Consider the following 23,562-nt stretch of genomic DNA (forward strand, 5'->3'; position numbering starts at 1 on the left):
TAATTAGTTAGATGATAATCATGATGAAAGTCTTAAGTTGTTTATGAACGACTATTTTTACTAAAAGAAATATACATAATTATATTTTTAAAGTATAGAATAAGTTTAATAAAGTTATTTAGGATATTAAAATTTAATGAAAATTAATACTAGTGTGTTAAATGAAAAATATTTTAACTTTACAGAATCTATTATTTAATTACCGGATACTATATTTATTACGACCTCGTCAGATTAAATCAATTCACTATATATTAGTTCATTATAAGCTTGCCCTATTTCACCGAATGGTGAAATGCAGACATCATCGTCGACGTGTTAAATATCTGTTCCAATAGGAATGACAACAAAGGGAATTAATGGACGAGGTAATATAGGTTAATCCGTGGGAATATTAGCTACAATGTTATTTATGACAACTAGTAATAATCGGACATTTTATGACAAAAAGTTTGTCATTTAATAAGCCACACTAATCAAAAAGTAACCATTATCATATTAACAATAATAATATATAGAAGGCTATGGATTTGGATTTACGGATTATAAAGCAATAAATTTAGCTAATTCACATTACTATTAATAAAATAAGTAAACGTAGCTCTCTTTGTTAGTCAAAGGAAATATTAAAAATGGTGACATTTTGAATATAGGTTCCTTTTAACTTATTAAAATATAAGTAACACTTAGGGGTAATTAAGATTTATTTGAAGAAAATTATGAAAATATAGCGTCAACGCATATGTAAAGTAATACAGGATAAGAAGCACTAAAATATAATGATATAAGTGTATGGATAATATTATTAGACGGTACCGAATAAATACCACATTATATTGGTACATATTTTATAGAATAAGCAAATTAGAAATCAACTTTAAATTATATCCTAGATTAGTCAAATTTTAATGGTTTTTATGTTTAAGACTATATTCAAGTGTTGTTTAGCTATAGTAAGACAAGATCTTAAGTTATCCAAGAAATCAAAGATAAAACCTAAATTAATACTGATTTAATCGTATCATTATAAATATTTGGAGTTAAAAAAAATATCTAATTTACAATTTTTAATGCACATTAAAAATTATATTAGCGGAATAACATTTATTTCATATCTAACGTTTCATATCATTATATGATATGCCATTACGGTAGAAATCTATTATTTAGGCAATTGGACGTATAAACTGAAAATAATATCAAAAAAGTTAAATTAGATACTTTAGGGTTATGTGCTCTTGTTCTATGTGAAACTGAATAAATGAAAAATCATCTTATTTAGTAATCTCCATTTTGTACTAGTAGCAACGAAATAATAGTTGAAGATTTCATTATTGCTATTACCTTTAGTACATTAATTTATATTATTACCTTCTTGCTGCTTTTGACTATTTTACCTGTATTTTTATACAGTAAAGTGAACAGTAACGATGATAGTGATCAGTCTAGTTGATTTTTATTTCTATAATATCTAAAATTAAATATATTAATTCATTTATATTTACCGCTTCAACTTTTTTTAATATTTTTATAAAATGTAAAACTTTTCATAAAGAGTTGTATCCTGTATTAACGCCTAATTACACTTCTTAAAATTACGTGGTTAAATAGTTGCCTTATATCACGTTACACCTGAGCTTATTACATCAATTGCTGAGAATTATTTCGATAGTTCAATAAAAAGGATATGCGATTTTTTAAATGATCGATTAACTGCAGAAATGAACTTACCAAAATATACTAGGAGAGAAGATAAATTATTATCACATCTTTCTGATGAGGAATATAAACGTGGAGATCTGTTTACAGTTATTTCGGTTGCCGAAATTGTTTATTCACTTTAGCGTAAAAACTCTATGCCTGCTTTTCCAGTTATGTCACCAGAAATATGTGAGATACTCAAACGTAAGCATGATCTAAACTCAGCGCATGGAAACTTTTTGAGAAAATAGATGGGATAACAAGGAGGATGTGATGTCGCTAAGAGTTGCGTAGAAACACACCGTTTATCAGATTCTCCTGATAGATAAGTTACTGATGATAAACTAGTAGAATTTAAGAAAGAAATGTTTGAGCATTTTCTACTTCCTATTATTTAGTAGTATTACATGCATTATCAAACAGATCAATAAATAAAGTACACAATATTTAGATTGTAGTAAAAATTGAATCATCTAATTGATTAGTCAATTCATAATAGAAAATAAGAATTTGCTGAGTATAAACGGTAATTAGAATTTAGTATAAAATAATAATTCAACTATGCTCTCAAAATAGAGAAAAGAAATCTTAGGGATGAAGCTAAGTGGCGTGATGATGAAAGAGAAAATCGAAGAAAAGAGGCATCAAAACTTGCCGCAGGTGTACAAACTCGTAGACTCAATGAAATCAACGAAAAGAATGAAAAAGAAGAAGAAAGAAGATAATTACTAAATAATTTACGTGAAGAAGAAATAAAATACTGTAATTATCGTAGAAAAGAATCAGAAGAAGAGGTTTTCAAACATATATCTAATATTTCAGCTAACTATGCAGTTGGAAAAATTAACGTTAAAAACATGAGCAAAGTGTTGAAATATACTGAAAAGGATGTAGTTGAACGTCTAAGATTGTACCAAGGTGCGGAATAGATATACAGTGAGGGTGGAAAAGATAGAATGGCACGAAGTAGCTACCAGTGAGATAGAGTAATTGAATAATTTGCGTTCTCGCTTAGTAGTATTTATCACTCATGGATATGTCAAGTCTTGATTAAATTGTATCAGCCATGACTGAGAGACACTGTGATTTGTCTCAAAAAGAAATGATTTCATACGGAAATATGAGATGGCCTAACAAGATTCTACATTTATGACAAATTTTTCATGCAAGCAGCAGCAAGATAAGTAGTAAATTCATAATTTTCTAAACTTTTGACTACATATTTACGATCAAAAATTTTAATTTTTCCGAAAAATTTCAAGTGCACTTCACGGCTACCATACTTAAGTCATTTCATATTTTTATCTACCAAATAATCCTTCCAAACTTCTGATCTCTATCTACTACTTTTCTTATTATCTATTTTATTTTTCCTAACTAATGAAAATAGATGCCACATAATAATATATCAATAGTTTCATTTATTATTATATATATATTAAATATTATTTCCCTTTCCAGTTTGTCAAAAATTTAAATTTTATCACACATTCAGCAGCTCAATTTTCGCGTCTAGAACCGCCTCCCTCAGATGCTGAAACTCATCCCCGGTCCACCCCCGATATACTACTAGCTCCAGTGCCCGTCGGTCTACCTCAAACTCCGAACCGATCAAATTCAGCTGCGAAAAAAATTTGATTTCGTCCACAGAAAATTACTTTTTCAAAACTTCTATTTTCGCCTCCAAATTTCCCATGATAAGGTGGTTTGAACTAGCGTACTTAATAAGCTTTGCCTCCTCGTACCGAATAGATATCGGGGCATTGACGAGGAGGGTCCTGCGACACAGCGGGCATAGTGAGACGAGCTGGAAGCAGGCAGGACAGATTGAATGACGGCAATAGAGTGGAATGGATGGTGCAGATAGGAGGCAGATATGACAGTTTTGTAGAGGGGTATCGGGGGTATAAAGGGCGAAGATTGGGGAAGATTTGAGAAGAGGTGAAAAGTATGGTAGCTAGGCCGGAAAATGCTGCTAGTTTGAATACGGTGTTTTTATAAATGGCGGAAGATCGCAGGAGTCCGTTTTCTGCTATAAAATGAGCTCTCTTTTGTCATTAAAAAATTGAATCATTTTTCATAATATATTAGTATATTATAATTAAAATAATGTTAAACGCTCCGCAAAATGTCAGAAAATCAGTAGCCTAATCTTCAAAACTCAGATTTAGTAGACAAAAAGGCCTTCATCACGCATACAGATGTAGACGACATATAAAATAGGCTGGCCCACTACGAAATTCAAATGCCATCTGGGCCGTATAATGTTGAATTTGAAACTGCCAAAGAAAGATTACAAACCGTTACTGATTAATTAAAAAGGACATAACATGAATATGACCTTAAAATGTAGGAATTAGACTCTAGAGAAGCTTCCTTGAACATTAGAAAAGCTGAATTATTACGAAGATAATAAGAAGTGGAAGCCTATGTTGCACGTTCCATTGAACGAGAAAAAAGATCATAACAAGTTACAGATAAACGATGCGGTGATATAGCTTCTGCAGTTAATGAAATATCACGATTAACAGACAATATCGCTGGGGCAACTGCGTTACTTTCAGTTTTATAAGAAAGAAATTCTGTTTATAAAGTTTATTCAGATTTTGTTGAAGGTGTTTATTTAGCATTAGCTGGAGCTTAATTTAAACCAGAAGATGCGCTATCAGCTAATGCTAAACGTCACGAGGCTATTCGTCATTAACATTAGTGTTAAGACTTTGTATTTAATATATTTACACGTTTAAAAAATGAGGAATAACAATCTATAGACTTAGAAGCTAAATTACATCAATAATATGATGAACTAGCTGAAAAAATCAGAGAAAGATAAGCTTAAAATAGACAAATAGTTGCTGAGCTTGAATAGAAAATCGCTGAACTAAGTTAGGAGCTTGACTAATTAGTATTGAAAAAAGATATGGCATAATAAGATAGTTAATAGCTTAATATCAAGCTACATGCTAAAACATAAGAACTATCCGCCGTCAGTTCCAGTGTAAAAAATTTAGTTTAACGTATTTAAGAATTTAAAGAATAACGACATGATTTTTTAACTGATAGAGCAAGTATTGATGATATATTAGGAGGTAAAAATACTAAACTGGAAAGCTAAGTTGATAGTTATTTTTAGAAAAGTAAAGGGCTAGTAGATAGATCAGAATGCTATAAAAGGGTTTTAGGAGAAGGATTATTAGAAAGGTTAAAAGATATTTATAAGCTCGGCTTATTTTTAAACGACTTCTAAGAGCTTGTAAGAATTTGTAAAGGTGACCATTGATGATTGGCTGTTATTACTTTATATTAATATTAGAAAATAATTATCATCACTGAGAAATCTTTTTGTGGATGATCTGCTCGCCGTTGACCTTTAAACGAGTGAGAACTTCTACGAGAGCTTTCTCATTTTTGGCATCGCTAGAGCAGAGAATACCTTTAGTCGTCTTAGTAATTTTGACTTAAAAGTTTACAGATGAGGAGATCGACTCAGATAGCTTGTTAAGATCTAATTCTGTGGGAATATTTTAGAGGTCGAATTTGACAGCAGCAGCTCTTTCAGTAGTCTTAGGACCTCTAGTGGGCTTTTCAGTAGTATTGGCAGGTCTCTCTGTAGTCTTAGTAATCTTGGCAGGTCTCTCTGTAGTCTTAGTAATCTTGGCAGGTCTCTCGGTAGTCTTAGTAGTCTTAGCGGTGGGCTTATCCATAGCTTAAGAAGGCTTTGTGGCGGCCCTTTTCTCGTTACGATTTTATATGCGGTTCTTTCTTTCAGTCTTCTTTCTGGCATCAGTAATCTCCTGAAGTCTGGAGGGTTCAATAAAAGTAGCATTAGGGAAACGTTCAAAAGATGCAATACCATTGACAATCTTTTCAACCATGGCGACAGTAACGATGAGCTTGACCTGAATGACTTTATCCATTGCCTTGGTCATAGGGGTTCTATTGAGGTAGAAATTGTAGTTTTTGATGGGCTTCTTGGCAGAATCGACAAAAGTATCGTCTTCTTTGAGAGCTGCGAAGACTTCTTTAAGCCATGGGCGTACAATAAACTTAATATCATGAGTATCTTGCTGTTTATATGCAATAGAAGCTATTTTCCTGGCAAAAGCAGATGCGAGCTCAGGAGATCTAGACTCAAATGGGGAGGACTTAATAACAACAAAAACTTCGTTGGTACTTTTAGACACATGAGAAGCATTCAGAGTTTTAAACTTGGTCCAATTAAGCTGGGACTGAATCTTGAGTGACTGTTGATAAATACTATTGTCGGAATCAACAACCTCAATCTTTGCATCTGGGAACATTTCCATCACGTGTTCCTGTTGGTATTTGGATGAGTTAAAAACGTAAAGATCCTTACCTGATTCGGCAACGCCTACACGGTTAGCAATTTTTTCCTTGAACTTATCGAGCGATATGTTAAGGTTAGTTATCTTCAGCATCTTCGGAGTGTATTCCTATTTGGTAGTCGACATTTGATAAGGAGTGGTGGAACGGTCACTCCTTAAATTTTAGTATAGTCAATGTACAATAACGCTAATCTAAAAGATATAGATAAAAACTTGTCATTCGGCCAAATCCTCAACGCGAATCTGCAATGCAGAGATGCTTTTCGAGCCTGCCAGTATCAACTATGGGAATACAATAACCTTTCCTTCTGCTGCAGTTGGCTTTCCCCTACGATAACCGAGTAATAGTAGTTGGAAGCATACTTAAAATAACTACCTAAAACTCGTCACATCCGACTCACCCAAACTACTTATATACTTTGGGGCAACTGAGGCGAAAATATCATCCAGGAAAGCGTATAGGAACTTCTCCATAGCCACATTGAATTTGGTCTTCAAAAAATTTGCAAAACACTAATAAAATAATTCAGTATTTTAAAATTCTATTTGGAACTGTTATGAAATTGCTCCTACAACATCTTAATCCTCTAATATATAAAGCATTTCTAAAATGCTATCATCAAATAAAAGGCCTGTTGTCTTTCTTAAAGCTTTTCTTAATTTTAATCCCCTTAATATTTCAATTCTGGTTTAATCTAACTCTTATATCTATAACAATACTGAATCTGGTTCTGGATCAAATTATCTATAAAAATCTGTAAAATTAACATAGTCATATGTTTTAAGATTATATTTTTAGTTCACAAATACTGTTTTAACTTATTTTAATAAAGATGTCATAGTTAATAATTTTTCTTCAACTGCTTCCACCGACGCCTTGAGATCCTAGACCTCCGTCTAACTCGAGGCAAGCTACTAGGCTAGATCGTCAAGTCCATTCTCTTAAAAGGATATATGGCTCTCTCGGGTGACAAGAAGGTCACGGACTGCTTTAAGTTCAGTCTACGTCTCAACCTCTTGCTTTAACAGCCGCTCCAGCCGCCCCTAAAGATTGGCGACCTCAATACTGTTCTACTCTACTTGGGTCGTTAGCCTATCGCCTTCGGCCCGTAGTTCAGAGACCTCGGATGCGTCTCTTTCAGCACTAAGCTTAAATCTTGTAATCTCTTATTCAAGCTCTTTCTAACACGCCGTGGCCTTTTCTAGGCTTTATTGAACTAGTGCGCATGCTTCTAGAGATATTCCTAGCTCCAAACTCTGAGCTTCATGGGAGAATCTTAAAGCATCCAGCTCAGGAATCAGCTACCGAAGCGAATCCATCTCAACAGAATCTTTAAGTTTTTCTTTCTGAGCAATGGCTATTTCACACTGCAGGGATGCGACCTACCCTTTGAGCGCCACGAGGTACTCCTCCTGTGCCAGAGTTTCGGTTGTCTGGTCTCCTCGAAGTGCTTCCACCGACGCCTTGAGATCCTAGACCTCCGTCTAACTCGAGGCAAGCTACTAGGCTAGATCGTCAAGTCCATTCTCTTAAAAGGATATATGGCTCTCTCGGGTGTCACGAACCTGGTTACCTTAGCTATATTTTTACTCTATTAAATATTACAACTCATCTTGCATTAGTTTAGCATTTTCCTAAAGTCTATGTTATAATTTTGTTATTTTTTCTTTTTATTACTATGAAAACTAAATTATTTATTTATTTTAAAAAATTAAATCCTTATTTTTTTATTCTAAATGACTATACTACTGTCTAATCTTCTTCAATGCTACCTAACATAATGCTGCCTCGGTTTAAGTATCTAACAACAACGGATAATGTTATTGTATAGATTTTTTAACAGTATTCGGCAAAGCCGTGACTGGCTAGATAGCAGAGCTAAGCATTTGTGGTTATTAATCAAAGAAATGAGATGAAGAAGAGCGTCTAAAGTTCATTATATAAATGTCGAATATAGTATTAAATTATAATATTCTATATTTAAAAATAATTATTGTATCTAAATTATAGAAAAAGATCACTGAGAAATCTTTTTGTGGATGATCTGCTCGCCGTTGACCTTTAAACGAGTGAGAACTTCTACGAGAGCTTTCTCATTTTTGGCATCGCTAGAGCAGAGAATACCTTTAGTCGTCTTAGTAATTTTGACTTAAAAGTTTACAGATGAGGAGATCGACTCAGATAGCTTGTTAAGATCTAATTCTGTGGGAATATTTTAGAGGTCGAATTTGACAGCAGCAGCTCTTTCAGTAGTCTTAGGACCTCTAGTGGGCTTTTCAGTAGTATTGGCAGGTCTCTCTGTAGTCTTAGTAATCTTGGCAGGTCTCTCTGTAGTCTTAGTAATCTTGGCAGGTCTCTCGGTAGTCTTAGTAGTCTTAGCGGTGGGCTTATCCATAGCTTAAGAAGGCTTTGTGGCGGCCCTTTTCTCGTTACGATTTTATATGCGGTTCTTTCTTTCAGTCTTCTTTCTGGCATCAGTAATCTCCTGAAGTCTGGAGGGTTCAATAAAAGTAGCATTAGGGAAACGTTCAAAAGATGCAATACCATTGACAATCTTTTCAACCATGGCGACAGTAACGATGAGCTTGACCTGAATGACTTTATCCATTGCCTTGGTCATAGGGGTTCTATTGAGGTAGAAATTGTAGTTTTTGATGGGCTTCTTGGCAGAATCGACAAAAGTATCGTCTTCTTTGAGAGCTGCGAAGACTTCTTTAAGCCATGGGCGTACAATAAACTTAATATCATGAGTATCTTGCTGTTTATATGCAATAGAAGCTATTTTCCTGGCAAAAGCAGATGCGAGCTCAGGAGATCTAGACTCAAATGGGGAGGACTTAATAACAACAAAAACTTCGTTGGTACTTTTAGACACATGAGAAGCATTCAGAGTTTTAAACTTGGTCCAATTAAGCTGGGACTGAATCTTGAGTGACTGTTGATAAATACTATTGTCGGAATCAACAACCTCAATCTTTGCATCTGGGAACATTTCCATCACGTGTTCCTGTTGGTATTTGGATGAGTTAAAAACGTAAAGATCCTTACCTGATTCGGCAACGCCTACACGGTTAGCAATTTTTTCCTTGAACTTATCGAGCGATATGTTAAGGTTAGTTATCTTCAGCATCTTCGGAGTGTATTCCTATTTGGTAGTCGACATTTGATAAGGAGTGGTGGAACGGTCACTCCTTAAATTTTAGTATAGTCAATGTACAATAACGCTAATCTAAAAGATATAGATAAAAACTTGTCATTCGGCCAAATCCTCAACGCGAATCTGCAATGCAGAGATGCTTTTCGAGCCTGCCAGTATCAACTATGGGAATACAATAACCTTTCCTTCTGCTGCAGTTGGCTTTCCCCTACGATAACCGAGTAATAGTAGTTGGAAGCATACTTAAAATAACTACCTAAAACTCGTCACATCCGACTCACCCAAACTACTTATATACTTTGGGGCAACTGAGGCGAAAATATCATCCAGGAAAGCGTATATGAAGTTCTCTATACCTATGGTTACTCTTTTTATTACCTAGTTTTACGTAAAGCTTATATAACTTTGCTTAATGTTTCATATAAGTTAGGGAAAAACCTCTTTAAAGTGAAATAAAATAAATCTCATTATTATATAATAGTTAATAGTTAAATTATAAAAGAAATGAATGTCAATTATCAAGATTTTTACACATATGATTAGGAGTCCTAAATCATTAAATAAATGTATCTTTAATAATAAAAGTATTCAGTTTATAAATCAATTAATATTTAATTCCTTACGTTAAACTGTGGTGATAAGTATCTTAATGATACATTCTTTGATTCAATAGATTAAAATAATGTGGCAATATTTGTGAGTCTATAAGAATTTGATCTTGATATGACCTCAATATTAGCGCATCAGTCTAAAAGAGCTGATCTTTATGTTAAAAATTTAAATAAAAGATTCCCAAAATTTCAAATATTTGTTAAATAGATGGGGTCTATGTTAATGATGATTTTAATCTAGAAATATATATAGTCTACAGTTACATTTTAGACAGTTGCAACTGGTCTGATGGGGAAAATAGCCAATAAAGGTGGAATTTTAGCTCGAATTCAGATCCTTGACACAACATTATTAGTTGCGGGATGTCATCTATCAGCGTCACGGGATAGAGATGGTGTCAAGCTAAGAAATGCTGATCTGCATAAAATTCTTAGCGGATATTAACCGTAGAACAAATCTAGTATATCTTCACAATATTGGGCTTCAAATTTGAAATGTAAACCAAATGTGCCAGATAGTTTTATTGACTTAGATTCAATTTTTATAATCGGTGATCTTAACTATAGAGTTGAATCTTAGCTTTCTGAAAGTAGTGTCTCAAATGGTATCACATCTTTAGATATTTATACTTAGTTTAAGTAAGGAGATTAACTTCTAAGTTAGATAGAGAAATGGAATTTAAAAAATGATGAAAATCTTTATTTAAATGATATTTCTGAACAAGAATTTGACTTCCTTCCAACATACTGCCTTATTCCTAATGAGTCTAATGTCCCTAGTATTAATATTTATGCTACAGATCCAACTATTGGTAATGGAAAAGTAAGAATGCCAGCCTTTACAGATAGAGTTTTATAACGACTTATAAATTATGATATCATATTTTAGGCAACTTCTTATGACTCAGTTCCTAACTATTAGATTTCCGATCACAGGCCAGTCACTTAACTTGGTACCATTCTTATTCGCTCATATGACAAAAGACGTATGACAGAGACTAGATAAAGAATAGCAGATGATATCAAAAAATAATTCTATGAGCTAATGCCAAAATTCACAGTAGAAGCTTAAAAAGATTATCTTAAAATTACTTCTCTTAATTCATTTAAATTAAATATAATAGTGTAAAATCATCATTAAAATTAACCACTTGTTCTAGAAGTTACAACAAATTCGCCATTTATAAAAATAGATAATCCTTTGATATAAATAAAACCTTAAAGTAAATATGATTTTTAATACCTTTACTACATATCAACGCTAAATTAAGAAATTTCATCATTATAGATTTTGAAATCACTTTTTTCTGGCATTGATCTTAATTTTATCCTTTTCTTTACACATTTTCACCATGAAGTATTGTTAGACAAAAGAAATATATAAATTTAAGTGGATACATAGTTTGAACAGAATATATTGAGCTCTAATTTATTTACAGATAGTAATATATATGAGTCTTATATTGATAACTTATACTAAATAATAAACTAAAAAAATCTTATTGGTTATAATACTATTAAAAATACAAAATTTAGAACAAATTTTCCTGCATCTGAATCGGATAAGTGGAATTCTCTGTCAAAACTAGTTGATGATCTTTGTATTAAACATCATGAATACCAGACAATTTTTCATTAGATAAAAAATTCGAATATTGAATCTACAAGCAGTATAAATTAGTAGATATCACTTTTTAGAGGCTTATAATATTCGGAAAAAACGTTAAATCCTGAGTGTGCATAGTATTATGGTGAAATATTAACAAATTTTATCAGTCACGAATTACAATAGTTTTAAATTTTAGACTAGCATTCTGAGTTCAACATATTAAACCCATCTAGTTGCAAAGATTTCTTCTATGGATTTATAACTATATTAAAGTTTCATGCATACCCTTAACTTTAAAATTTAATCCCAGTATTCAACTAAATTAAAAATGAGAGCAAACTGACTTCCGATGAAATTTGTAGATAGGCAAGTTTATATCTTCTTGAAACGTTGGAATATAAAACAAGATTTTAATTGTTCGGCTTATTTATGATAGAAAATATAATACCAGGTACGATAGAGAAATTTTCTTGTTTATTAAATAATAAATCGCTATATGATGTAATTCACTTTATCTACAAAACATTAAGATATTGATCACTAAAATACATTATAACCCATAATTGGATGTAGCTAAAAATCATCTCTTGCTAATAGAGCTGTAAATATACCAGATGCGCCAAATTCTTCTGTAGTATTAGGTTACATCTATATTAGAACAGTTATAAGGTCTAGAATATTTTCAACTGCTATGTTCGATTTTTTTACATGAGTTAAATCAACCCTTATGCAATTATTTAAATCTATTTCTTAGATGCGTCCAACTATTCATATCTTACTAAATTACCGAGAATTTCACAACTATTTTTATTATTTGGCTTGAAAATATGTTCATAAATAAGCGCAAACGTCAACTACTCCAGTTTTGCAACATGTACAGCTCCCGGCCTTTCCGCAGTAACTGTATTAATAATACTGAAAATAACTCCCTCCCACTATGGAAAATCAACATTATCTGCAAGTTCTAAAAACTGATACAATGTTGAAGGAGAGTAAAGCTCCTACCGGCGCCCATGATCAAACTGCAGTTGTAGTAGAATAAGCATGCATAGGGCTACTACGCTGTCTCCGCGAGTTGTACCTGCGACCATATTTTGCCTTGCACAACTTATGATATCAAGTGCTGTTATCATAACTGAACACGTCAGTGACTTTTCATAAATATTTTATAAAATAGCCTCCTAGGCGTCACCAGCTGATAACAAATGCAGTGTTACAACTTCTTCAGCCAATAATGATCTTCCCACTGCGGCAACAACGGTCTGTAATAGTAGATTTTAGTTACAGTAAACTCCTCCGTCTAGCCGCCTAATAACTTATGGCATACATACTATCAATGTTTATGAGCGCAGTATAACATTGTGAAAAGATGTGTAATATAAATCAAGGTATTATCGATATAGTTTTTGCTGCTAAAACTATTTAACATTAGCTTTAGATTCGACGATTTTAACAATTTCAATGAAATTTTCATCTAGTATTTTTTGAGCTGATGGATAGCTTAAAAATGAAATTTTGTTAATAAAGAACATTACCTCCATACGGAGATCCGGTATTCCGCAATAAGATAGCTAAATTAGTTTATAAATGTATTACTCATTTTATGAAAGCAAACATATCGAATCTTCATCAAAATGAAAGTGTAGCTACTTTATTAGCTTTATCATGTGTTCATTTTCGGGTGATGTCATAATTTTTTAATAAATATCATTTACTTGTTCCATTATCAGTAAAAATAATTGAATCGTTTAATATTAAATACTAATTATTATATTATATGATTTTTACTAAATACATAATTTTCTTATAAGTTTAACTATGATTAATTGTTTATCTTAGTAATTACTAAAACTAGTTGAGAATAGTAGTAAAGTTATTTTACGATAAATTCAAATATTTAAATATTAATAATAATCTATAATATGATTTTCATGTGAAAGAGATATGAGTACAATTACTATGAATTTAGTAACTATTTAATCTAATAGTATAATTTTTAGTAACAGATAATAGTCATTATTTTAATGTATTCAAAACTTAGTTATATTCTTTAGTGTAAGCTTATATATAAAGAGTAACTTATCCTAAATCTAACGATAATACTCATGTAATTACTATTCTAGAAAACTAAATAAAATAAATTAGGAAGGTTTCGATACTAAGTTTTTTGCCGCTTAAAAAAGTATAAAATGCTTAGAAATAATATTCACATAAATACAATAAAGATTAAGTTTAATAAAATTAGTATTAATCTCATTGAATAAGTGGTTATTTCATAATAACTGTTTTTAATACTACAAACTCTTATATTGACATATTATAATTTGCTTGATTAATACTTTTCATGATAATAATTATATATTGGCATAGTTAACTAAAGTTGAATCTTGCTATTGGTTCTAGAAATAATTGTAGATTGTTATTACCTTTACTAATATTCGCTTTGTAGTAACTGTAGTTTTATATTTATATTTTTATTAATTATTGTGAAATAGTAATATAATATATTTATATAATTATAATATAATTATTTATATAAATTAAGACAACTAAAACGTTATGTTAAATTAAGCTATTAATATTTAATGCATATTAAAAATAAACAATTCAATGCATTATACATATATAATTATGATTTAACTTTAATAAATTAATATACTTTTAAAATATAATAACACTAAAGCATAAATTATATTTTATCAAATATATTTATCAATAAAATTATTGTTTATATTTATTTTATATAACTCGATAAGCTGCATTTAACCTTTTTCGTTTTAAATGCTATTTGAGGGTTAAAAATCTGAGGATACCGTTCCAGCAAGTATAATAGATATCACTAAAGAAATATAAACATCAGATGACGAATAAAATATACTATTAGGAGGAAGATCTCCCTTCATAACTATATTAGACTTGGCGTATAAATAACTACTTTCTTTTCTAATTACATCAGTTACATTGTTTTTAACGCCTTTTATGATCACCAAGGCTATTCCAAACAATGAAGCAGCATTAGGTGCACTTGCTGTTGCTGCTCCATTTGAGTATCTGTCTTAAATGTTTGGATGGTTTATAGCGGTAGGTGGTAGTGCCACTATTAGTTATTTAGTAGGGCAAAATAATATAGAAGGTGCGAAATTAGTTTTAGTACAATTAATCGCACTTAGTTTTATTATTGCTATTTTATTGGCAGTTATTTTGCTCCCTAGCTTGAAAAGCTTGCTTTTACTTTTAATTGACGCAACTTAAGGGCAATTAGTGTTGTCCCTTTGCTATAGTTATATTGTTCCATTTATTTCTGGTGCTATCTTTGTTATGTTGTTTTTCTGTGTATTAGCTGTTTTCATGGGAACTGGATAAATGACAATGTATATGATTCTTTCTGCTGGTCAATAGATTTTATATATTTGTATATTGTGTCCTTGTTTCTTGTTCTTAACGAATCTTGGAATTGCAGGTGCTAGTTTAGCCTTTATACTATCTTTTATACCATCAATAATAGTAGGCGTTATATTTCTTCAAAAGAAAGGAGAAATTAACTTTGATTTCAAATTATTATTTAAAATAAGAACATTCTAGTATCTCAAAAAAGTTGCCGGTGTTGGTGGTATAGACTTGATTGCCTCTGCATCTGGTATTATTGTTTTAGGAACTATCTAAACGCTTATTACTAAAATAGCTCTAAGATATGCTGAATAGGTTCCTGACAATGAGAAGAAGTCTATATATGAATAGGTTTTGGCAGCTTGGGGATGCCTTAGTAAAATTTACGGTGTAGTGGTTGGACTTTGTTACAATACAACTGGAAGTTATTTAACTGCAGCAAGCTATGCAATTGGAGCTAAAAGATATGCTAGATTTTATTAACTGACTGTACTCATTTGTGTAATTACTTGTGTTTTCATATTGATAATTACTCTTATAGTACTTGGAATAGCCCCATACATTGCAGTAATTTTTTCTAAATTAGAATTCTATGTTGATCTTAGCACGACAATAATTCGTATTTTCTGTATTACAGGTCTTATTTTACCACTGTAGTTCATTGTCACAACTTTTTGTTAAGCTGCAGATTATATAGTATTAGGCCTCATCGTAGCTTTTATCACATAAATCTTATTGCTACCAGTTCTGTTTATAACAATATATTTTTCAACTAAATCTTTACCTGTCGAGCTAAATTTTATCATATCAATGACGAGCTTTAATATTAATGATGTTATTTCAGGTATTATTAGTGTTATTGTTATGTGTATTTCACTTAAAAAGTTTACTGGGAAGCACAATATTACAATGACATTGAAGTTAGCATTTGCTAAAACTGATTTAGTGGATTCATTAGAGTTAAATGAAACTGAAATTTCTACCTCTTAGTACTGAATATTAATATATTAATATATTATATTTGTTATATATTAGAAAATGTATAGAACAAATAAAACTGCAATATCAATCTAACGATCTTTAAACAACCCTTTTGAGTCTAACTTTAACCCACTATAATTTGATCCAAACTTAGTATAGTAAGATCAAAATCAGAAAAAATTTTATAATAATATTCACACATTAAAAATATAAAATGATATTTTAAAGCAGTATAGAACAACTAATTTAAAACTAAATATTGTTGGAAAAGTAATTGATCCTATAGTAAAAAAGAACTTCCAGTAAACTTTATAGTATGAAAAATATGTAAAGGAAACATTCAGAAAACCAGAGAGAAAATTCCATTAAAACCCACAATAAAGTTAAGTGTCAGATAGGTAATTATAAGACAATTTTACATTATATAGATTAAATAGACCACAAATAAAGTAAGTTATTTTAGAGGATATCAAATTAGAAGATTTTGATGATGAATGACAATTTTCCTAATCACTCATATTTAAAAGGATTGATAAATCCTTAAATATTTTTCTTCTTTGCAAATACTTAAAACTCAGTTTCTAAGTCCTCAACCTATAGCCGAAGTCTGGTAGCACTTACTGGCGGTCTTGGAGAAGATTTTTAATCATTTCTTAGAGAATTGCCAATAGCAGCTTCGGCAATTTATCCAGGCGTATATACAACAGAGTAAAATAATTTTTTATCTGGAATAACTAATGGTGGTACTGGAGTAGCATATCTAAATATTGGTCGCTATGTTTATTAATTACCTGATTTATTAATAGAACTTTAATTAGTTGCTCGAGTAGGAAAATTTGGATATTTCGGTTATTATTTGTTTTGTATAGGGGCGGTGTTGTTATACTTTATTATTGACTCGAGCATCTTTTTCGATAGAGTCATTTTTTATTTGCTATATGAGTATATTATTATTCAATACCTTTGTTATAGTAAATATTAATTCAAATCTGATAATTAAGTAAGTCACTTATATCAAATAGTTAAATAATGTTAGTTATATATGTGCTTATATGATAGTGTTATTTCTTAACAATATTAATCTTTAAAAATATATGCTATATTTTTTATTAAAAATATTTTCTTATTCATAGTTCCTCATTTCATTTTTATAATTTCTCTATTTTCACGGCAACTAACTATATTGTAGAATTAGATTTATAAATAAGCATAAATTGAAAACATTTAGTTACTTTATTATCGTGATTATACCTTAAGTCTATTAGGCAGTAGATTATTTCGTAACGTTTACATAATGATTAGATAATAAAATAAACAAAATTTCATCATATTAGTCGATATTTTAATATATATTCTAAAAATTTATCATGTCTTAAACTATATATGAGTGGTAACAGGTTATAGTACGACAAATTAAAATAATACTTTTTGACAATTTATATTATTTTTATTATTATATAATTGATAATAATATTCCATTTCGTTCCGCAAAAATTACATGCAGGTAAATATAATTTTTATTGATACTGAAAATGAACATACACTAGTTAAGCCCTTCCTTACATCAGTTTCTCGTATGGAAATTCCCAAGCTTTTTATTTTATCACCAAATTATACACATGATGAAATAAAGTTCAACCAAAATACTACAACTTTGTAAGAAAAATTGTAAGAAATTAGAAATTTTGCAGATACAGTTGCAACAGTACCTTTTAAACAGCCTAAAAAGACTTTAGACTACTAAATTTAAAAAACAACAATTCTCATTCATAATTTTGGTGTATGTGAAGCTGCTAAGCGTGAAATTGATCAGATTTACAGTGAAAATTAATCAAATTTCTAGACATTATTAAAGGAGTGGGAGGTAAATTGTAATTAACTTATGACTACTTATCATGAGAATAACGAAGTTATCAATGAAATTCCAGAGTTACCTATTTATACATCCCCTAAAACAGTATAGGAAATCTTTTTTGATTCATGTGTTGAGCTAAAATTATCTATCAGTGGTTATGTTTAGTTATTTGATGATGCTTAGATTTCTGAATATAATAAGGATTAAAATTTTGTTGATTTAATGACTAAAATTGGTATGTAGATGTATAGTTTACCCAAACCTAGTTTATTCAACGAAATTGAGCTTTTTACATATATTTTTAATCCTTACTAAGAGCGTAAACTCGTTGATACCAAACCTTTTATCCGTATACCTGAAAAAGTTGATGAAATCGAAGATCCTAAAAAGAAAAAGAAACAACCTGTGAAAAAGCGTAAAGAAGAGGGATTTTTTGGTGCAGATGGCACGATTCTTTTCAACAAGGCGTTCAAGTTCATTGTTGAACAAAGCTTTTAGAAATAAAAGTCTGATGATTTATTGATATAAACAGGTCCCACATTCCAAATAAGAAATTTTGGTAAGTTCGTAAAGTTCTTTTAAAATGCTGAAGGTTTACCTTAAGTAAGTAGTATAGGAGCAAAAGAAGAGAAGTAATTTCTTACTCTATGTAAAACTAAATTTGACGATAATATTTTGGATTAAAATAAGTTCAGTGAAGTGGTTAACGTAATTGATAAGTTAGGCCAATCTGGAGATTTATATGTACAGTGGTTAAAGACCAATAAAGTAATAACTGTTGGAGATGTCGGTGAAACACCTGCATTGCGTTATATGAATTATTTCTAAGCTGATAAAACAAAAGTCACTGATTGTAGAATTATTGAGAATATCGACAAAAAACCACCAAAACCTGCAAAAGGAATGGAAAACATGGTTTGGATGTGTAAATGTGTCAATTTATTTGAAAGTAGAACTAGTTATTTAACAAGAATATTAGATAATACTTTTAAAACCTGTCTTTTGGAGTAAAGCAACTTATTAACAGAAGTACCAGAATAGGATTTATCAGTATATAACAGTTAGTTGGATTAAATTTCTTTCAATGAATAAAATAATATTTCATCGATTATGGAAGCATTAATTATGTAATTAGAAGCCCCAAAAACTAATTCTGAAGTTTAAGCACCTTAACCAAAATCACGTTCTGCGTCTGCTAAAAAAATTATAGAAAAATAAGCAAAGCCAGATAAGAACGCTCCACCACCCCCATAAATACCTTTAGACGAATTAAATCTTTTTGGAATTACATAAAAAGATATGGCGATTTTTAATCTCACAACTGACTACAACAACTCACCAGTTTAAATCCCAGAGCTCTTTGTAAAGTCTCTTTTTGGTATTACTCCACCAACTAAAACAACTTTCACCGAAATTAATACATAAATTTCAGATTAAGGCCTTTAAATAATTGAAATAAACAACAAAACTGAAATTGCAGCTACAACTTTCGAGTAAACTTTTTTGGAAAAAGCTCAGAAACATGATTTGCGCTTACTTGATTACCATACAGAAAAAATATCTCAATTTAAATCATTGCTTAAATGCCAAATTTAACGTTAAAAACGTGAGGAATTTGAGCAAAAAAGAACCGAAAATTAAGAAATTGAACCTGAAAATTTGGAACTATCGGTTCAAGAGCTTGCCATTGCAGGTAACTATGACGAGTATATAGAGGAAGACATCAACGTTAACCAGCCATTTGATTTCCAAAGCAAATATTTTGCGAATTTCTGCAATAAATATGAATCTTTATCGACCAGAAATGAGCTTTTTTCGCTTATCAGTGACCTGCTCGCATATGACTAGAATTGCGACGAAGACACGAAATTGTTCAAAATTAGAAACGAAGAATTCCAAAAAATTCAAATGCTCTAAAACGGCAATGAACTATTTTCACTGTTCTAAAACAGCGTTCCGCGTCTGTTTCAAACAGTTCCGTAATTCACAATTTGGGTAAACAACAGCATCGTTCAGAGCACGATTTTGAGCAACGACCTGCTTCCAGTTCCTGTTAAAATCTTGCACAGATTTTTCCTACCAAGACTAAGTCTATAGAGCGACATTTTGACTGAAAACAGCCAGCCTATCTTCCCAAGCTAAAATGACAAAATCGACATTTCTGCTTACAGCGGAAATTTTATGGTGTTTAATTTATATAATAGTAATATATAAGAAACAATCGATTCGATTTACGGAAATATCTAATTGAAGCGGAACTATCACGAGCAGATCTCAGAGGCCGAACTAGAAGACTTAAGGGCCTCATTTGCGAGCACGGCGTCTGCGAAGAGCAACAGCAGAGCAAAATCGAACGACAAGAAGAAGAAAGAGCAACCAGTGGAGCTGCAGCTTCCCGAGATAGTTCCTGAAGACCAACGGGATAAGAACATTTACTACTTCAACAAATACGTCGAAAAACAGTTTGAGGGTCTCAATTTCGCTGGTTTGGACACAAAATTGGTCACAGGAAAGGTCGTTTTGGCGCTGAATTAGCTGCCAGATTTCGATATTTCCGTTCCCAGTATAGCACCGCATTTCGATTTCCTGCCGGCCAAAACGTAAAATTATCGAATTAGTGATATAAGCGGTTTAGGGGTCAGTTTCATCGATAATGAGGTCTCAAAAGGTGGAATTAAGCACACTATTTTCAACCCCAACGCAGAAGTCGTTTAAATCAGAATTACACCTTACGAATTTTCAAATTTTGATGATATAACGATTTCTGTCCCTGAAATATAAACACCAGAATATGATATAACGGACATTATCTCAGGTTTATCTGAGACGAATCCTGATGCTTTAGTTTTTCCTGAATTGCCAGATACAGCTGATATGAACCCCAAATAATTGAAGCAAATTAAGGATAATGAGGCACAGCAGCTGTAGGAGCACAAAAAACGCAAAAAACGCGTCTAGGAGCTAGCAGAGGCTGCAGTAAAGGTCCAAGAGTCGCGTAAAGAGAAACTAAACGCTTTTGTCGACAGCAAAGTGCACTACAAAAGAGCAACGAAGTCGAGAGCCTCAGCAACGATTGCGGCCTCTAATATCAGAATTTATTACGACAATTCCGAATTTCTTATGAGCCAGAAAGACCTGCAAATTAAAGCTGATATCGACAAAAACTGCCTCTAAATAACCAAATTTTACAAAAACGTGCGCTTTGACTAGCTAGGCGAGCTTGACTATACTCTCAAAAATAACGAGCAGAACATGCTTTTAGAGGTCAAATTGCACGTTCCGCAGGAGCAGCACACAAATTATTCTGATATAATGGTTTCCTACGAAATCAACGCCGAAAACGTCGTATGCAGCGTTTCTGTGGCGACACCAAAATTCGAAACTTTGAACTTCGAGTTATTGCACCAAAACCTCAACGAAATTTCGCTTCAATTTTGTGAAGTTGCGCCAAAATCGACGATTTTGAGCAATTCTGGAACGCAATTTGTAGAGGAGGAGAAGAACTATTTCGCGAAATCGGCCGTGCAGCGAATTTTGGACGACGAAATGGCAAATGGGGAGCTGTTCAGCCTGGACTCATATCACTATTTCCCGCAGCTGCACCAAGGGTCCAGAACGTTCAATTATTACATTAACAGGACCGGAATCCTGCGATTTGCGCGGTTTTCGGTGCATTTGGACCAGATGGCATTCAAAAATTTGCTTAAATCGCCCAAAGAGCCTTACAGCTCTCAGGATTACTTCTACAACGTAATTCAGTCGATTCACACCACCGAGGCCCAGATTCAGGCCCAAAATCCCGGATTTTACGCAAAATAGATCAAATCCGCCTTAAAAGGCTAAAATGCAGCTTCCACTCTGCTAATTCTCCCGTTCAACATTTCGATTTTCCACTCCGAAAACGACATTTTCAACGTAATTTTAACTCACGAAGAGCAGTGTGATATGCTAAGGCTCAAAAAGCACTCGGCGACGTTCTACTACGCAGATTCGTTTGAAATTTCCTGCAACAACGAAAACGAGCCAATTTTTGCAATTTCGGCAGCAGAAAAAACACCTGAAACCCTCAATTAGCCTACTCTCAAAGATGCGTATTCGTACACTTTGAGGAGCCCCAAAATGTACGGCCCGGGCCTCGAATTACGCGTTTCTGAGCCCATTTCGCCCTTCTAAACGCGCCCACGCGACCCCTGTGAATTCCAACCGGACAGATCTGCGATTTTGCGCGAGAACGAGAAACCAGCCAAATCGCTAATTTTCTTTGCAGAAAACTCAAAATCTCCAAAAATTGAGGAAATTCTGAACAATCGAATTCAAAATCTACTTTTCACTCCTAATTTTTCTACTCAAGAAATCGCGATTTTCCTCCAATTTTCGAATTCTGAGAGCCAAATCCTGAGTTCTCTGGTTCTTGCGGACGAGAAAAAGCAGACGCTCACTACGATTTTCACACAAAATTCGCTCAAAATCGAGCAGCTCTTCCTCGCTGACATTGATACGTCCCTGAGCTCGCTTTTGGCCTCTCTGGCCAAGTTCAAAGTGCCCGAATTCCTGCAAATTCGGCTCAAACGGCCCTTCGTGGAGACGAATTTGAGCAGTTTGAAGGAGTTCAAAGACGTCGCCGGGCGTCAGCTGAGCTTCGCGCAGAGCGAGAATTCGGAACTGATATAACGTAATTTGCCCTGTCCGAGTCAAGTTTTGCGCTCTGCACGAAAGGTCGAAAACGCGCTAAAAATCGACTTTTCTGGTCGATTTTCGGCCTAAACGAACTACTGGGCGACGCCTGAGGGCTGTCTGTTCGATTCTCAAGACGCTGAAAATTCGGCTTATTGGGCAAAAATTGAAGCGAATGAGGCGGTTTGCGAGCAGAATTTGAACGAAAATTACCACTTTTAGAAGCGCTACGTCGCGAGTGCGAATGTGAGCGGAAATCTCGTCAAGAAGATTTTGGCTAATTACGAAAAAACGACTTTGCCGCGCAAATTGGCGCAGATTCCGCAGAAAACGCTTCCTTTGCATGAAATTAAACCTATTACAAGGACTATTCGGCAGCTGGACAAGGAGGCTATTGTTTCGGCGTCGATTTAGGAGAACTACGCTCTCGCGGGCTTCAATTAAGAGGTGATTGAGCGTGAGGGCGGCACGCTCAGGAAAACTAAAAATTCCAGTTTAAAGCCCAAAATGGAGTGTAGAACGCTGCTGGTTTAGCCGAATAGTATACGGTTAGAATTTAGCACGGATGAAATTGAAGAATTTAGGACTAAAAATAAAAATAAGTCTTATTTCACTGTTTTTTACACTGTTTTCTGCAGAAATACTGGCAGAGAAAGCCTGCATGTTAGATGGGATAGGAATGTCATCATGGATACAAGTATTTTTAATGTGCTAATACCTATGAAAAGTGGTGGTTTGCCTGCTGGTTTAGGTGTCGAATGCTGTATTGAGTTCAGAATCAAATTAGACATTGAAGATGGGGAAACGCTTGATGCGCTTGTTTTAAAGACTGAAGAAGAATTAATTAGCGTTCCTATCAGTATTTGGATTGGAGAGAAATAAGAGACAATAATTATTGACTAGAGGCCACCTAGAAGCATTAGTTAAATGGGCATGGATATCCAAAATTAGCTGAAATTTAGCTAGGGAGATCTTGTCAAAACTGACACAATCCAGCCAGAAGTTATAGAATTTGGTAATGGGCAAGAGGCGGATTGTCAGGAAGATATTATATATGATAATTATGACATCCCAGAGATGGCGGAACAGTACAATGATGCAGATGTAATTCACAATCAAAATTATGACTAAGAAAAAGATATTGAGAATATCAACACTGAATCTGGAAATTTTGAGAGTTTTGAGAGGCTAGACGAAGATATGAATGACTGATCATTTTATTTTTACAAAATACGAATCA

The 23,562-nt window shown here is 32.7% G+C and overlaps 12 protein-coding genes across 12 annotated transcripts; 6 read left to right on the forward strand and 6 right to left on the reverse strand. All coding sequences in view use genetic code 6, as the record gives it.

The window, feature by feature from the left end:
- Positions 1-136: 136 nt before the first annotated feature.
- On the forward strand, positions 137-1,453 carry SS50377_20854 (uncharacterized protein; the record flags this gene model as incomplete). Its single annotated transcript, XM_067904791.1, has 1 exon — positions 137-1,453. One exon carries the CDS (start codon positions 137-139, stop codon positions 1,451-1,453), a length of 1,317 nt encoding a protein of 438 aa, XP_067768273.1.
- Positions 1,454-1,535: 82 nt separating this feature from the next.
- On the forward strand, positions 1,536-2,681 carry SS50377_20855 (uncharacterized protein; the record flags this gene model as incomplete). Its single annotated transcript, XM_067904792.1, has 1 exon — positions 1,536-2,681. The coding sequence occupies one exon, from the start codon at positions 1,536-1,538 to the stop codon at positions 2,679-2,681; it is 1,146 nt and encodes a 381-aa protein (XP_067768274.1).
- A 503-nt stretch (positions 2,682-3,184) lies between these two features.
- On the reverse strand, positions 3,185-3,775 carry SS50377_20856 (uncharacterized protein; the record flags this gene model as incomplete). Its single annotated transcript, XM_067904793.1, has 1 exon — positions 3,185-3,775. One exon carries the CDS (start codon positions 3,773-3,775, stop codon positions 3,185-3,187), a length of 591 nt encoding a protein of 196 aa, XP_067768275.1.
- Positions 3,776-3,829: 54 nt separating this feature from the next.
- Positions 3,830-4,981, forward strand: SS50377_20857 (uncharacterized protein; the record flags this gene model as incomplete). Its single annotated transcript, XM_067904794.1, has 1 exon — positions 3,830-4,981. One exon carries the CDS (start codon positions 3,830-3,832, stop codon positions 4,979-4,981), a length of 1,152 nt encoding a protein of 383 aa, XP_067768276.1.
- A 46-nt stretch (positions 4,982-5,027) lies between these two features.
- On the reverse strand, positions 5,028-6,173 carry SS50377_20858 (uncharacterized protein; the record flags this gene model as incomplete). The annotated part of the gene is made up of 1 exon (XM_067904795.1): positions 5,028-6,173. The coding sequence occupies one exon, from the start codon at positions 6,171-6,173 to the stop codon at positions 5,028-5,030; it is 1,146 nt and encodes a 381-aa protein (XP_067768277.1).
- Positions 6,174-6,263: 90 nt separating this feature from the next.
- SS50377_20859 (uncharacterized protein) lies at positions 6,264-7,985 on the reverse strand (the record flags this gene model as incomplete). The annotated part of the gene is made up of 1 exon (XM_067904796.1): positions 6,264-7,985. One exon carries the CDS (start codon positions 7,983-7,985, stop codon positions 6,264-6,266), a length of 1,722 nt encoding a protein of 573 aa, XP_067768278.1.
- Positions 7,986-8,065: 80 nt separating this feature from the next.
- SS50377_20860 (uncharacterized protein) lies at positions 8,066-9,211 on the reverse strand (the record flags this gene model as incomplete). Its single annotated transcript, XM_067904797.1, has 1 exon — positions 8,066-9,211. The coding sequence occupies one exon, from the start codon at positions 9,209-9,211 to the stop codon at positions 8,066-8,068; it is 1,146 nt and encodes a 381-aa protein (XP_067768279.1).
- A 498-nt stretch (positions 9,212-9,709) lies between these two features.
- SS50377_20861 (Type II inositol-1,4,5-trisphosphate 5-phosphatase) lies at positions 9,710-11,962 on the forward strand (the record flags this gene model as incomplete). Its single annotated transcript, XM_067904798.1, has 1 exon — positions 9,710-11,962. The coding sequence occupies one exon, from the start codon at positions 9,710-9,712 to the stop codon at positions 11,960-11,962; it is 2,253 nt and encodes a 750-aa protein (XP_067768280.1).
- Positions 11,932-13,149, reverse strand: SS50377_20862 (uncharacterized protein; the record flags this gene model as incomplete). Its single annotated transcript, XM_067904799.1, has 1 exon — positions 11,932-13,149. One exon carries the CDS (start codon positions 13,147-13,149, stop codon positions 11,932-11,934), a length of 1,218 nt encoding a protein of 405 aa, XP_067768281.1.
- Positions 13,150-14,206: 1,057 nt separating this feature from the next.
- Positions 14,207-15,808, forward strand: SS50377_20863 (MATE efflux family protein; the record flags this gene model as incomplete). Its single annotated transcript, XM_067904800.1, has 1 exon — positions 14,207-15,808. The coding sequence occupies one exon, from the start codon at positions 14,207-14,209 to the stop codon at positions 15,806-15,808; it is 1,602 nt and encodes a 533-aa protein (XP_067768282.1).
- Positions 15,809-16,303: 495 nt separating this feature from the next.
- SS50377_20864 (uncharacterized protein) lies at positions 16,304-16,717 on the reverse strand (the record flags this gene model as incomplete). The annotated part of the gene is made up of 1 exon (XM_067904801.1): positions 16,304-16,717. The coding sequence occupies one exon, from the start codon at positions 16,715-16,717 to the stop codon at positions 16,304-16,306; it is 414 nt and encodes a 137-aa protein (XP_067768283.1).
- A 574-nt stretch (positions 16,718-17,291) lies between these two features.
- On the forward strand, positions 17,292-23,534 carry SS50377_20865 (uncharacterized protein; the record flags this gene model as incomplete). The annotated part of the gene is made up of 1 exon (XM_067904802.1): positions 17,292-23,534. The coding sequence occupies one exon, from the start codon at positions 17,292-17,294 to the stop codon at positions 23,532-23,534; it is 6,243 nt and encodes a 2,080-aa protein (XP_067768284.1).
- Positions 23,535-23,562: the final 28 nt, after the last annotated feature.

Source organism: Spironucleus salmonicida, chromosome 1 (assembly GCF_000497125.1).
Source record: "Spironucleus salmonicida strain ATCC 50377 chromosome 1, whole genome shotgun sequence".
Taxonomy (NCBI): domain Eukaryota; phylum Fornicata; order Diplomonadida; family Hexamitidae; genus Spironucleus; species Spironucleus salmonicida.